The sequence below is a fragment of the Geotrypetes seraphini genome, chromosome 2, assembly GCF_902459505.1.
Source record: "Geotrypetes seraphini chromosome 2, aGeoSer1.1, whole genome shotgun sequence".
Lineage (NCBI taxonomy): Eukaryota > Metazoa > Chordata > Amphibia > Gymnophiona > Dermophiidae > Geotrypetes > Geotrypetes seraphini.
In genome coordinates, this window is record NC_047085.1 from 45,632,696 (window position 1) to 45,648,871 (window position 16,176).

The following is a 16,176-nucleotide window of genomic DNA, read 5'->3' on the forward strand; positions in this document are numbered from 1 at the left end:
TTAATGGCCCCCAAACATCTTTAAATTTATTAAAATATCCTTTTTTAATTGCCAATGTTTTTTCCATTTCATACATATGACACACCGAACTCCACCAAAAGCAGTAATTTAACCCTCTATAATGTTATATGAATTTCAGCTACAATCAATATTATAGGAAGAGTACCGTAGTAATTATTATTTATATAGACTCTTCTATCTTAACAAATTTCAAAGCATTAATGTTTACAACTATCTATAGTGACTAAGTCTCGCATTTTTGGCACCTTGACTGCAATGAACATTAGCGATATAAAAGAAGAGGAGACATACGTAATAGCACATTGATTGAAATTAACCTGATCAAGATTGAATGAAAAGTTAACTAGAGACAAAGATTTTAAAACAAGTGTTAATGTGTTTGCTATATTATAATTGAAGGTTCTGCCCTAGACCACGCTTTATTTCTACAGTGAATATGGTTATAGGCAGTCCCCAGGTTAAGAATGTCCAACTTACATTGGACTTGTGCTTATGAACCGGGGTCCTGCTTCTCCCTTTGTGTCCCAATGTGCCCTTCTTCGTCCTGGTTGGCTCCCTCCTCCCAGCCGCACTTCTCTTCACAAAGCCACGAGCAGCGACTCCTACAAGCTACCAGCGGCTGACCCGGAAGCCTTCCCTCTGATGTCAGAGGGAAGGCTTCTGGGTCAGCCTCGGGCTGCATGTAGGAACCATAGCCACGGCTTTGTGAAGAGTAGTGCGTCTGGGAAGAAGGAGCCAGCCAGAACAGCAGTGCGTATCAAGGAGGGGAGCGGTCTGCCCTGTGTGCAGCGTCGTGAACTTCTTCCGGCAGTGGCAGCATTCATATTTTGCTGCTCTGCTGGCATCAGATCTGGTGTCAGGTCTTCCTCTCTGCCTGGTCATGCCAGGAGAGAAGGGAGGGTGAGAGAAATGATGCACCCAATTGGGGAGAAAGAGGGATGGAGGGAGAATGAAGACCAGAGAAGGAAGAGGAGAGGAAAGAGATGCAAGAAGAAGGGAGGGAGGGAAAGGAGATACCAGACCAGGGGTAGGGAGAGATGCCAGTGCATGTGGGGAGGGAAGGGGAAGAGACAGAGATGCCAGAGCGGGGGGTAGGGAAAGAAAGGAGAGGAAATGCCAGATTATGGAGGGAAAGGGGGAGATGGAAGGAGAGAGATGCCAGGTCATGGAGGGAAGGAAAGGAAGGTGTGGAGGCATAGGGGAACAGTGGAGAAGATTAAAAGCCTGACTTGTAGGCACATGACTGTGGAGGAGGAGAAAGAAGGCAGAGTTCAGGACCTGGGTAAGTGAAACACACGTTACATACAAATTCAACTTAAGAACAGTTTTAAAAACAGAACCTTTTCTTATCCTGGGGACTGCCTGTATTTATAATTAAGGGACACATATAGAGGTGGTTTGGTATTGTCAGTTTTGTTCTCTATTCCAAACCCCCCCCCCAAAAAAAAAAAAATAAAACAGAAATTCTAAATACTGGAAATGTTAAGAGCACATGAGAATCATGATCCGAGGATCACTGGGTGTGTGGCCAAAATTTAAAATACATGGTTCAAAATAAGCTTAGGGCTTCTTTTACTAAGGTGCGCTAGGGCTTTAACGCGCGGAATAGAGCACGCTACATTGCCGCACGCACTAGACCTTAATGCCAGCATTGAACTGGCATGAGTTCTAGCTGCATAGCACGCGGTAATATCCTGCGTGCGCTAAAAACGCTAGCGCGCCTTAGTAAAAGGAGCCCTTAGTAGAAAGAACAGACATGATAATTCTACAGGCCAGAAGAAAGTTAGGATTAAAAAAAAACAACAATCTAATATGCAATGGTAGTGGTTGAGCAGATGGATTAAATGTTCTTTAGATCTGTTTTCTGGGAAAAAAATGTTTTAAAATGGATTTGGTGTGGGAAATTGTTACTTCATCATACTCATCATCATCTTTCCTGGGCTGGGCATTATGGATCACCATCAGTCCATGGTTCCGTGTGTCTGCCTGAATCTCTCTTTCCTTTAGGTCAGGGGTAGGCAATTCCGGTCCTCGAGAGCCGGAGGCAGGTCAGGTTTTCAGGATATCCACAATGAATATGCATGAGATAGATTTGCATCTCAAGGAGGCAGTGCATGCAAATCCATCTCATCCATATTCATTGTGGATATCCTGAAAACCTGACCTGGCTCCGGCTCTCGAGGACCGGAATTGCCTACCCCTGCTTTAGGTCAATATAAAAAGGATCTGTTTTTATTGCTTCTTAGATTATTCCGGAAGACATACGTAAGAATCTGGTAGAAGAGCTCCCACAGCCGCGCCTAGTGCCTAAGAGGTTGGATGAGTATACACAAGAGGAAATTGACGCCTTCCCACGACTCTGGATTCCGTATGTATCTTTAAAACTCTTAGAGCAAAACAACAAACGTACTGTTAAGTGTGTTTGGCAGGAAATCACATTCATCCAAAACAAAACAAAAAAACTGACAGAAACTAATAAATACAAAAAAAACGGAGAAAAACAGACCTCATACACGGAAGGCCGGAACATCACTGGTCTGAAAAAAAAACTCCGTACATCAAAATTTTCTCAATCTCACTTCTGTCAGATAGACTTCTTTTTCAAAACTTTCTTAACTTCTCAGAGCTGGATAATAATTAGATTTCATCTGCATAAAACTTAGGGCTCCTTTTACTAAGGTGTGCTAGCGTTTTTAGCGCACGCAGGAAATTATCATGCGCTACGCTTCTAGAACTAACGCCAGCTCAATGCTGGCATTAAGGTCTAGTGCGCGCGGCAATGTAGCGCACGCTATTCCATGCATTAAAGCCCTAACTCAGCTTAGTAAAAGGAGCCCTTAGTAGCAAAGACTACAGCTGGGGGAACAATCTCTTCTTTTACAAAGCCACGCTAGCGGCTGTGCTGCACTACCGCCCCCTATGCCCATAGGGATTTAAAGGGCTTCGGGGCTGTTGCCACGCGGCAGCTGCTAGCGTGGCTTTGTAAAAGAGGTGTTAAGTTATAATATACAGTGGAACCTCGGTTTGCGAGTAACCCGGTTTGCGAGTGTTTTGCAAGACGAGCAAAACACTCGGCAAACTTTTGACTCGCAAACCGAGCACTGCCCTGATAAACGAGCACTTACAGACCAGGAAGCGCTGCTTTGGGGGATTCCTCTTCCGGCCAGCCTTCCACGTCAGGTGCCATCTGCAGGTTGGAGGACCTTTGTCTGGGCCTGCGCGGCCTGTGCTGTCCTGCCTGCGCGTTGCGTGTGACGCGCACAGAGTCAATCATCGGCGTTGTGTGTGTCATGCGTAGTGTGTGGGTGGGGCGGCGATCGGCTGCTTGGGCTCGGGTGTGGGCTCTCCAGCATGCGAGGGGCATCTGACGCGGAAGGCTGGCCGGCGGATGGAGGAGGCATCCCTCTGAAGGTACTGCGGGGTTCTCCGGCAGCTGGTGGACATTACATGCATCCCCCCCCCCGAAGCGGCACTGTCAGGTTCTTCTTCTGATGACGGACGGAGGAGGCAGACGGAGGAGACGACGCTGCAGCACCCGGCCCCGACAGGTACAGACCCCGGGTTCTGGAACCAATCGTTGCTTTTGCCACTATTGTCTATGGGGAACTTGTCTTTGATAAATGAGCATTTTGGATTACGAGCATGCTCCTGGAATGGATTATGCTCGTAATCCAAGGTTTTAAACTGTGTTTAAAAGTTTCTCATTAGGAAAGAGCGTAAGTGAAAACTTATTTTCACGTAGTCTGCCAAAGGTAATCCATTCATTACTTCTTCATGGAGAACCACGACAGCCAAATCCCAACAGTCTGTCCTACTGTTTCTCCTCTTCATCGAGGCTACATCAGGGGAGCAGCAATCAAAATTTCATTAGCTAACACACACACTTTTCTCCAAACACCCTCTTGTAACTGTGATTAGAGATGTTGGCAGGGCTTCAAAATGGCTCTTGACATGGCATTTATGTATGTACTAATTTAGATAGCATTGTTCCTAAAAGATTTGATAGTGAAATATAGTAAAAATGTTATCTACCAGCAACAGGGCAGTTTCTAAATTTTTTTATCCAGCCTATCATTTTTGCTAGCCTTTAAATCAGCATATGATTTCTATTAGGTACAGAGATTGTTTGTTAGTCATAAATTTTCATGCCAGATAATTTGTTTCCTTTTTAGTTTGGGGTTTATAAGTGTTAAAACTTGTGTAGTATCCTATGCGAGCAGACAGAAAATGAGTGTCCTAGAGCTGGCTTAATTAGAGATACAGCTTCCAGTTTCCTATAGTAGCCTATAGCCAGATATGTTTTGGAAAAATTAGCATTATTTCTCTATCATATTTACATAAATTTGAAAATTTAATTTGGTTTCATTTAGATTAACATTTAAGTTCAATCAGTTTTATTAGCATTTTGTTATAGAATATACAACACAGACCTCATGTTCATAATATGTCAGTACAAAGTGTAAATACAGGCGGTCCATGACATAGCAACAAAAACAGTATACAAAAATGGTAATAACATAACCCAACTAACAAGCTATCAGTCGTGTGTACAAGGCTGAGATAAGCGTACAAGTATAAGAAGACATAATAATGTAGAGTGTCACTTAAGATTATAGGGTGGCTCATACATTCATATAGATCAATAAGATGATACAGTAAAGTAAGCCTTATAGTCATGATTATCTTGATTGTCTTGATTCTGGCTCACCAGGACGGTCATGAGGCAACTCAAACACCATCTCACTGGACAGCGGGGCCCACATTTTTGTGAACTTCCGGAGCGAATTATTCCGTTCCGCAGCAACCCTTTCGTAACGAGCATACAGGCAAACAATGTTCCACCACTCATTATACGAGACATTGGAATAATCTTTCCAATTGGCTAAAATGAGTCAAATTGCAATTAATAAAAGTAGTTGGATCAATTGGAACGTCTCATGTATAACTGGGTCCTGTGTAAAGTAGATATCAAGCAGGAATATGTGAGTGGAGTATTACTACCTGTCAGATTTTGCTTTACCCAGGGTAATCCGGTTCAATGCAGATTACAATCAAATTTATAAAAAGCAGCTTTAAATGAGAAAGACTATAGACAATTAGTTAACAACAAAACAATGGCTAGCCACTATTTATAAGACCATCTTCAAAGGCATTTCTCTGCATAATGCAGGGTTTTATGCAGTGAATTGAAGCTCTTCCACATTGGCCAAAATCATACAAGTGTACTGGGGAAGCTTTATGATTTAGGCTAGTGCAAGCAGGGCAGTCTCCCAGGATGCTGTGTTACAAGGCCAGCCACTGGGAGCTTTAAGCTTGGTTTGACACTGGACAGAAGGAGAAAAGAGTAAGAATGTTCATAAATGGGGGAAAAAAGAAATCCCCCTGGGTCGCACACCAATTTCCTGCCTGCCCTAAACAGGCTAAAATCTTTTGTTATGGAGATAATGATACCCTGCTGATTCCAGTGATTGGTAATAGAATAGACTTCTTAGGCCCCGTTTCTCAAAGCTCCAGCTTAAGAACATACGAATAGCCTTACTTGGTCAGACCAATGGTCCATCTAGCCCAGTATCTCGTCTTCATGGAGGTCAATCCAAGTCACAAGTACCTAGCAAAAACCCAAATAGTAGCAGCATTCCATGCCACCGATCCAGGGCAAGTAGTGGCTTCCTCCATATCTGTCTCATCAGCAGACTATGAACTTTTCCTCTAGGAACTTGTCCAAACCTTTTTTAAAACCAGCTGCATTAATTGCTCTTACCACATCCTTTGGCAACGTGCTCAGAGCTTAACTATTCTCTGAGTGAAAAAATATTTCCTCCTATTGCTTTTAAAAGTATTACTGTGTCCCCTAGTCCAGTGTTTTTCAACCTTTTTACACCTATGGATCGGCAGAAATAAAAGAATTATTCTGTGGACCGGCATCGGTCCGTGGACCGGCGGTTGAAGAACAATGAGCTAAGTCGTGGGCCAGACCCAATCTCCACCCCAGACCCCGTCCCCATAATAGTACTAATTGCACCTTGCACGTCCCGTGCCTCATCTGGAAGCCTTCCCTATGACATTGCAATGTCAGAGAGAAGGCTTCCAGTTCAGGCGCAGGATGCCCGTAGGAGCCACTGCCCGTGGCTTTGTGCACTGAATCAGTTAGGAAGAGGGAGCTGGCTCGAAGATAACGCCGCATCGATCGCACCATGGACCGGCGGTTGAAGAACACTGTGTTGGGCCTGATGCACGTGCTGGCCCTGTGGACCGGCAGGAAATTTCTGTGGACCGGCACTGGTCCATGGACCGGTGGTTGAAGAACACTGCCCTAGTCTTTATAAATCATGGTATTAAATACCATGTTGGGAGCACAATAGCAAGCAAATTACATGTATGCTATTTGTGCGGTGCAGGCCTGGCACCTGCTCAGAAGAGCAGTCACTAGTCACAGCTCTTCCTCCTGCCTGCAGCCTCCGTTCTCCTCCTCTCCCCAGCTGATGGTAGAGCCATGATCAGCTGAGAGCCAGCAGAGGGGAGAGCAGCGGCTGCCGGCTTAGCTGATTCACGGCTTTCCCTGCCGGCTCCACAGGCACAGTCTGCTAATTGGGGGTTTCTCCTGCTGACTCCTGCTTTGGAGCCAGCAGGGGAAAACCCGATCAGCTGATTTGCAGCTTCCCCTGCCAGCTCCGGCCCTGGTGTGTGTTCAGACAGACTTTACTAACGTGGAATAATGGGTAACTTAATAAAGATATTAGACCTTCACAGAACTTGACCCCCTTTAATGGCATGTTGAAAAATAGATTGGATTTTTCATTGGAATCCTCTGTAAGAATTTTCAGTGTAATATTTGATTCAGCTCTTTCCCTGGATGAACAAGTTAAAACAGTGTCAAAGAAAGCATTTTTAAGGTTAAGACAATGATGTCAAATTTGGAAGTATTTCATATTTGAATACTTCAAACTATCATTCAGATGTGGATCCTATCCCAATTGTAATTTATCTATATAGACTGTTTGGGAAAGATTTGCAAGGCTGCAAAGTATGCAATATACCAGAGCTAGACAGTTGTGTAGCACACAAAAATACGATAGAGTAACACCATTAATGCAGCATCTTCAATGGTTAACAAAAAGGGGTTGAGTCATTTTTAAAAGCACTTTAGGTCACAAGATATAGGCAAGCACCCTCTTATATAACGTCTTTAATACATGTACCACCTATCACTATGGCTCGCTTTCCTCAAAATGGATCATCATTACATTTCCCTTGCTAAAAGATATTCTTCGTAAAGCATATCTTACCATATCAAGCAACAAAAGAATGGAATACTTTATTATTTTCTGTAAGATCTATTCACAAGCACAAAGAATTAAAAACTCACTTAGAAAATTCATTGGAAAATTTTGATTAGGAAGTTATTTTCATGTGATAGATTTTGTTCAACTGCTGTTTAAACTGATTACCTGTATTATTACTATAATTTTGAATGCCTAGTAATGCAGGAGGGAGGAAGCCAAATCTGGGCTCTTAGATGGAAAACTGAAATCCAGAACCTCCAAGATAGTACAAAAGTGCTCCCCGTTCTGTGCGCAAGAGACAGGCAGAGATCTGAAATCTCAATGTGGGAATGAGGCAATGGTACAGAGAGGAGGGTTTTAGATTTGTTAGGCAATGGGCAACATTCTGGGGAAGGGGGAGCCTATTTTGCAAAGATGGGCTCCACCTTAACCATGGTGGAACCAGGCTGCTGGCATCAACATTTAAAGGAGATAGAGCTGCTTTAAACTAGAAACTGAGAATGCTGACAGTTGCTCAAAAGCACATGGTTTGGAACAAGGTATCTTTAAAAGATATCAGCAAAACAGGGAAGATAGGGTAACCTAATATATATATATATATATTTTTTTTTTATTTATTTATCATTTTAATGCATCCTATATACAAAGATGTTTAAAGAAATACAGAAATATAATATTCTCTTAGTCATAATACATACTAAGAATTGAAATTTAAACATCCATAACAAATCATCTAATACAGTCCACAACTTGGGGAGAAGAGACAAGATGAAAATAAAACCCCTCGGAAAAGGGGAAATATACAAAGGAAACTGAAAACATTAAGAAATAGAGCAGTCAGATCTTAACCTATCCAAAATAAAATTACCGCATTATTAACCTGTATCATTCGGACTGTGTGGAGATACCTTTACCTTCAAGGAAAAAACCTAATTGGGCAGGTTCAAAAAAAATATATTTACTTCCCTGATAGGAAATAAAACATTTACAAGGAAATCGCAACTGAAAACTTCCCCGCAAAGCAATCACCTTTGATCTATATGACAGAAATTCTTTCCTCCTGGATTGCGTCCACCTCGAAACATCAGGAAATATATATACCCTTTCCCCCAAATAGGAAATCTGCTTTAAATTAAAATATAATTTCAGCAACATCTCTTTATCTTGAAGAAATACTAACGAGACCAATAAAGTTGCTCTTCCCTGAATTTCAATATCAGAGGACTGCAGAATAGCAGAAACATCTAATTGAGCATTTTCATCTGCTATAGCTTTTTCTTTCTGCACTTGTTTTATATAATAAATTCTTTGTATCGGGGGAAGACTTGCTTCAGGTACATTTAAAACATTCAACATAAAGTTCTTAAACAGTTCTTGAGGAGACATAAACTTGGCAACCGGAAAATTAAGAATCCTCAAATTTAAGTTCTTCTGCTGGTTTTCCAGGTTTTCAATCTTCCTCAAAATCATCATTTTATCTGTTGTTTGTTTGGTAATTAAATTCTTAGTCTCTGTTGTTGCTTTATATAGATTTTTTAAGTCCACTTGATGTTGCTGGGTAATAGTCGCTAAGGAGCTTATCCTGGAGGTAGAATTCTGAGTTATAGTAACAAAGTTAGAACATACCAGGTGAAGATTCTCGATTGCAGCCCAAATAGAATCCAGGGTAACAGCCTGTGGTTTCACCAACGGTCCGAGGAGGGAGATACCAGCCGACTTGGGTACGGCTCCCGCTCCAGCGATGGAAATCTGGGCTCCTGCAACCTCCCCACCGCTGGCCACCGACGGCTCCTCTCCCCCAGAACGCTGCCTCTCCGACGTCGAAGTCAGCGTATCTGCTGCGTGTTTCACTTCCGGGTCAACTTCGGAGAGAGAGCAAGCCTCCCCCCACACACCGGGGGAGCCCTCTTGCCAGTTCCGTTGCAGCAAAGATTCTCCGGGGATGGGAGGGGTGTGTGGTCCTCGCGGGCTCAGCGAGAGTGACATCTCGCTGTCCAAGCTGTGGATTTCCCGTTCCACAGCAGCGGAGACGCCCGATGTGGAGGAAGGGACTGTGAATGCTGTTATCACAGTCTGCCTCGGCGTCGAAAAGCCCGGGGTAGGTAGAGGGATACCCCTCGGTTTTCCTCTTCTTTTAGGCATAAGAAATATCGTTATTTGAAAGTAAAATGAAGAAATTTTTCTCCTAGAAGATGGAAGTGCTTCTCTCAGCGTCCTGCTCCAGACGCCATCTTGAATATAGGGTAACCTAATATTGAGAATGCAATAGTGACCATAGGAGACCAGGTGTCCTAAATACAGAGCAGACAGATTTTAAAGACTGCAAATTATCACTGTCAACTTCTGAGCAAGTTGTAAATAGGAATGGCAGACATTGTTTGAAATGTCTATATACAAATGCCGGAAGCCTAAGAAACAAGATAGGAAGGTTCAAATATGAGGGTGAATCAAAAATTAAAGGTAATTGTTAAATTACACGATAACCAGAAAGAGCTAGCGAAATGGAACATATGTACTCGTACATTGCCTGTTGGATAGTTCATCCATGCACAGTGCAGCACTTGACCTTTTGTCGTGTGGCAGCCACGAGGTCAGAAATACGGATGCTGTTTTGCAAGATTACACCATTGAAGAACAACATGCAGTAGTGCGCTTTCTTTGGGCAGAGGGAATTAAACCTATGGAAATTCACCATCGGATATTGACTCAATATGGACATAGCACCATGAATCAATGAAAGGTTTATGAGTTTAAAAGGTTTAAAGCAGGAAGAACAGGTGTAACCGGTCGTCCATCAACATCATGCATACAAGAGTACATTGACAGGGTGGATGCCTTGGTTAGAGAAGACAGACAGATAACGGTGTCTCAATTGGCTGTAAATTTGGTAGGTAGAAAGGTTTAAAGCCTTGATTAGAGAAGACAGACAGATAACGGTGTCTAAGTTGGCTGTAAATTGGGTTATCAGCTATGGAACTGCATTTGCCATAATGCATGACAACTTGGGATACAGGAAAGTCTGCACACAATGGGTTCCCAAACAGCTTACTGATATGCACAAGCAACAGTGTATGGAGGTTGCGATCCAGTTCCTGAGATAGTATGAAGAAGATCCGACTCTTCTAGAGAGAATTGTCACTGACGACGAGACATGACTGCATCACTGCAACCCAGAAAGCAAAAGGAAGTGCTGGTATAGCAGGATCCTGTTTCGTGTATAAGTTCTGAGTAGCGGATAAGGGCAATTGGGCCTTGGTGAGACAGTATTTGGTTGTTGCTCTTTGTGAAATTGCTACGGTGTTGAAGGGGGGGATGGACTTTCCAATCATGAAAAGTTAGTAACAGACTTTGTATTATGGAAGGCAGAGAGGTATTAATAAGTTTCATAAAGTATGAGCTTCTTATGTAGCATAATAATAATAATAATTTTATTCTTATATACCACCATACCGAAAAAGTTCTAGGCGGTTCACAACAAGGTGAGCTAATACATGGGATACAGATAAAATACAAATTAGAATAATGGACTTAAAAACAGATAAAGATAGAAAGCATTTACAATATAATGCAGAAAATACCGGCATGGCAGGGAAAGAACTAATACATTGAACAGATAAAATACATCAAGTTGAATATAAGGAACTTGATTGAAAAAATGAAGCAGAATCCATTAAGATACCAGCCTATCAAAGAGTTGAGTCTTTAACAATTTTCTAAAATCAAGATAGACAAAATGTGGATAGTTGTGTGGGGTAGATAATGATAGATCCATTCCAAGGGGGAGAGGATTAAGGTGGGAATTAACTTTCTTTATAAGAACAAGCTCTTTGTTCTGGATGTGGATGTTTTATTATGGCTGTTAAAAATAGTTATTAAAAATGATTAGTTCTTTGCTGAGGATAGATTATCAAGCATAATCTTGGAGAGCAGCAGGATGCAAATTGAATTCACAGAGAGACAAAGAACATGATTTGGCTCTATTCGATAATTTGTCAGCAGGGTAGAAGTATAAAGAAACTGCAGTTGAAGAAACCTTTAAAACACAACAGTGGGGAAGAGATCAGACCTCTGGTTGGGATAATCAAGACAGTTTTGATATGAGGCAGTTTGGGGATTTGACAGTATCTTAATATTTCAAGTAATATTGGTTTCCTGTCTTAGTACTTAATGTACTGAGAGTTTAAGAAACTGTTCAAAAGCTCTAAAGATCTGGTATAATCACCTGGAAGTGCATGTTAACATCAGATGACACTGATATCTGGAACAATATAGTGAATAAACATGTTTAGTAGAAAAGCATTGAAGGTCCTTCTTTTAAGGAGCATTCATAAGAGACAGCGAGTTTCAGCAATTACAATCAACCCTAAGTTATCTAGTAATTCCTCACATATGTGACACTGAAAGTAAAAAGAGATTGTCTGAAAAAATCCAGGACTATAATGTAAAACTGTTATGCAGTTCATAGTGACAGTTGTGTTGGTTATCTCACTAGGTTTTGGGTAAGATTATTAGTCATTTGCGTTTCCTAAAGATAAACTTTTGTAGTTATAATTTTGTGGCAAGTTGTATGTTTAGTCAACTATTTATATTCTCAAAACAACAAAGGAATCGGGGAAACAAAACTCAAAACAACTCACTTCCAAAAGGAACGAATATTAAAAAAAAAAAAAAAAAAAAATGGAAGTGACACTACTTGTTTTAAAGCAAAGGTGATTCAAAACTGCAACTCATCTGCATATCTCTTTAAGCACCCTCACCCTCACTAACATCTTAATATTTCATGCCACGTTTTAACGTCTCCCTGTTGTGACGGAAAAGGTCAGCCAGGTTAAAAGAATGCATACCTGATCAGAAACACATAGAATGTGAACAAGAAGGAAAAAAGAAGCCTAAGGCATAGTTCATTAAGGCTGTGAAATATGGGGACTTTTTTTTAATATAAAACTTGTCAACAAAGTAAAAAACATACAGACTATAAAAAGACTTTAAGAAAAATAGGAGTGTACTCTAATCTTGAAACTTTTGTATGCAGTTCTGTGCATCAGTTTAAAAAATTCATAGTAAGCTTCATATAAAAAAATACAAAAATGAAATGCTAAAGTATGCACTTCCTAACCTCCAACTCCTCACGATGCATGGAATTCTCTCTCTACCTCGCACTCTCATTTTCTTACTATAAACATGACTCCAGCTCTGTCCAAATGCAGGAAAAAGTAGAAATCCATATGTTACAGGCAGCCTGCTTGGTTGATGAGCTGACTGCTATATGTGACTGTTAGAGATCCATCAGAGTCATAGAAAACAGAAATATTTTCTTCACACTTCTACCTCTAACCCTCTGTTGTAGTTCCTTCCTATTTCTCCTACTGTAAACCGCGTCGAGCTCTACGAACGTGGAGATGATGCGGTATACAAACCTAAGGATTAGATTAGATTAGATAAAGACCATATGGCCTGTCTAGTCTGCCTAACAATGCCATCAAGTCACATCCAGTTCTTGGTACGTGCTTTTTTTTGTGTGTGTCATTTTGCCTGGGGATAAAACAAAGCCTGAAAGGACTTGAAGGGGGAGTCTCAAGAGGGAAAGAGGAGGAAGTACTGGTTTTGTGATGCCCTGTTAATGCCTGAGCACAGTCCAGTTGCTGTCTGGGCCTGAATATCAGGTTTGACTGCTCACTGGTTTGGAAAACTGGCTTAAGGAGCTAAAAACTAATTTATTTATTTTGTTTGTATTTGCATAGATAGACTAACTCTCCCCCTTTTACAAAACAACGCAAGAGGTTTTTAGTGCCGGCCGGCGCGCTGAAAACTCTGCACTGCTCCGACGCTCATAGGAACTCTATGACCATCGGAGCAACACAGAGCATTCAGTGCGCTGGCTGGCGCTAAAAAACCTCTTGCGTGGTTTTGTAAAAAGGGGGCGCGTGGTTAATTAAAAATGTGGCAAATATAAACAGTGGCACCCACAAAGAAATGTACACGCCAACAGAACTGGGACAAATAATTCTTTATTCAGTATTTCGATCCCTTTCTGGGCCTCTCTCTGAATAAAGAATTATTTGTCCCTAGTTCTGTTGGCGTGTACACCTCTTTATGGGTGTTATTGACATTTTGTGTATTCCGATCCCTTTCCATGTGTTGTACTTGAATATAAACAGTGGCCCATCTTACTTTCTTCCCTGAAACGGAATGTGTTGACTAAAATTTATGAGAAGTAGAACTAGCATATTTTGGGATTGAATGATTTTATATTTGCTTTGTTTAGTATGCCAATTCTGTATATTTTAATGTACAGTTTTTTACATGAATAAATACACTTCCCCCTCCCGATTCGCGGTTTTAGGACTCACAATTTCAATTATTTGCAATTTCCTAAAACCAGAATCACCCCCACCTCCCCAGACCTTACCTGGTGGTCTAGTGGTCTTTCGGGGCAGGAGCAATCTTCCTATGCTCCTGCCCCATGAAGTTCACTCATCCAAAATGGCTGCCGTGTCTTCCCGAGAGACTACGGGAACTCACGGCAGCCATTGTGGATGAGTGATCTGCATAGGGCAGGAGCGTAGGAAGATCGCTCCTGCCCCAAAAGACCGCTAGACTACCAGGTAAGGTCCTGTGCACTGCAGCCTTGGGTATTAATCAACTTAAGGAGGGAAGTGGGGGTGGTCAGAGCTGGCCCAAAAGTTATTCACAGGCCGGCTTTGCCCCTAACCCCCTCGAATATTGAGGGATGAGTGTACATCATCTACTATATAATTCATATCAAATGCAAAAGAAAAAAAGGATAGGGAGACATCATGGGGCTTTGTTCAGAAAGAGACCTGGTGTGAAGATGACCTCAAGGCTCCATATGCTAGACATACAGTACAATTGATTTCTGTTTTTTTGCATAGTGCTTGGTGTCAGCAAACTTCACTTGCTTACATATTTTTTATAAAACAGATGTTGCATTTTGAAGAAACCTCACTTACTGGGAAACAATACAATACACTGCCAGAATTGTTAATTTGTTTCATACATTCATCAGTGTCTCAATCAATAACATATTTGTAAGGGAAAAGGTGGGCAATACTGACTGGTCTTAGTCTCTGGAGCTCCTGACTATGATGTACCCTGCTGATATTAAGCACCAGTAAGCTACCCTTAATCTTCTGGAGAGAGAGATGTACTCTGATTATGAGAGAAGAAAAGTGCTAAAAAAGAAATTAAATCAAGTCATGTTTCCATAATAAACTATGGTGCTTCTGAGGTCAAATCTGGCAGTCTAGTTAGATTATATAAATATTTCAATTTTATATTAAAAACACGTGTCTTTTTTGGCACCGTGAAAGGACTTTTTCGATTTAGTTGTCATCACAAAACATTGAGTATTAACAGGACAGTATGATAATAAAGAACACTACAGTTCCATTAACTAAAGCAACATTCTGTAATAATGATATACCACAGTCTCTATATAACTATGAGGGCGAATCAAAAATTAAAGGCAATTGTTAACTTACACAATAACCAGAACAGAACTAGCAAAATGCAACATATGTACTCATGCATTGCCTGTTGGATAGTTCGTCCATGCACAGTGCAGCACTTGGCCTTTTGTCGTGTGGCAACCACGAGGTCAGAAATATGGATGTTGTATTGCAAGATTACACCTTCGAAGTAGTGTGCTTTCTTTGGGCAGAGACCATAAGAACATAAGCAATACCTCCACTTGGTCAGACCTGAGGTCCATCGTGCCCAGCAGTCCGCTCACGCGGCGGGCCAACAGGTCCAGGACCTGTGCAGTAATCCTCTATCTATACCCCTCTATCCCCTTTTCCAGCATGAAATTGTCCAATACTTTCTTGAACCCCAGTACCGTACGCTGCCCTATTACGCCCTCTGGAAGCGCATTCCAGGTGTCCACCACACGTTGGGTAAAGAAGAATTTCCTAGCATTTGTTTTGAATCTGTCCCCTTTCAACTTTTCTGAATGCCCTCTTGTTCTTTTATTTTTCGAAAGTTTGAAGAATCTGTCCCTCTCTATTCTCTCTATGCCCTTCATGATCTTGTAAGTCTCTATCATATCCCATCTAAGTCTCCTCTTCTCCAGGGAAAAGAGTCCCAGTTTCTCCAATCTCTCAGCGTATGAAAAGTTTTCCATATCTTTTATCAAACGTGTCGCTCTCCTCTGAACCCTCTCGAGTATCGCCATATCCTTCTTAAGGTACAGCAACCAATATTGGATGCAGTACTCCTGATGCGGACGCACCACCGCCCGATACATTGGCAGGATAATTTCATTCTGGTAGTAATACCCTTCTTGATTATACCTAGCATTTTATTCGCTCTCTTAGCGGCCGCAGTGCACTATGCCGTTGGCTTCATCGTCATGTCCACCATTACCCCCAAGTCCCTTTCTTGGGTACTCTCAATCAATAACATCCCTCCCATCGTATAGTTGTACCTCGGGTTTCTGCTTCCCACATGTAATGCTTTACATTTCTCAACATTGAACTTCATCTTCCAACCTGTGGAAATTCACCTTGGATATTGACTCAGTAGGGACATTGCACTATGAAACAGCAAAAGGTTTTTGACTGGTAAAAGATTTAAAGCGGGAAGAACAGGTATAACCGACAAAGGCCGTCCTGGTCACCCATCAACATTGTGCACACAAGAGCACATTGACAGGGCAGGTGCTTTGATTAGAGAAGACCGCCAGATAACGGTGTCTCAGTTGACTGCAAATTTGGATATCAACTATGGGGCTCATAATCGAAAGAGAAATACATCCAAAAACAGGCCTAAGTCAGCACTTGGACGAATATTTTTCAAATACGTGAAAGTGCCGATAATAAAAACAGATTTTGGATGTATTTCTAAACGACCT

At 41.6% G+C, this 16,176-nt stretch overlaps 1 protein-coding gene across 2 annotated transcripts in view; it reads left to right on the forward strand.

The window, feature by feature from the left end:
* MRPL13 (mitochondrial ribosomal protein L13) overlaps window positions 1-16,176 on the forward strand; it is a 66,922-nt gene that overhangs the window by 46,597 nt on the left and 4,149 nt on the right. For both annotated transcript variants that reach the window (XM_033933249.1, XM_033933250.1), the window contains exon 6: window positions 2,268-2,389. In XM_033933249.1, coding sequence (XP_033789140.1) covers window positions 2,268-2,389 — 122 coding nt within the window. The remainder of the gene's footprint in view (window positions 1-2,267; window positions 2,390-16,176) is intronic.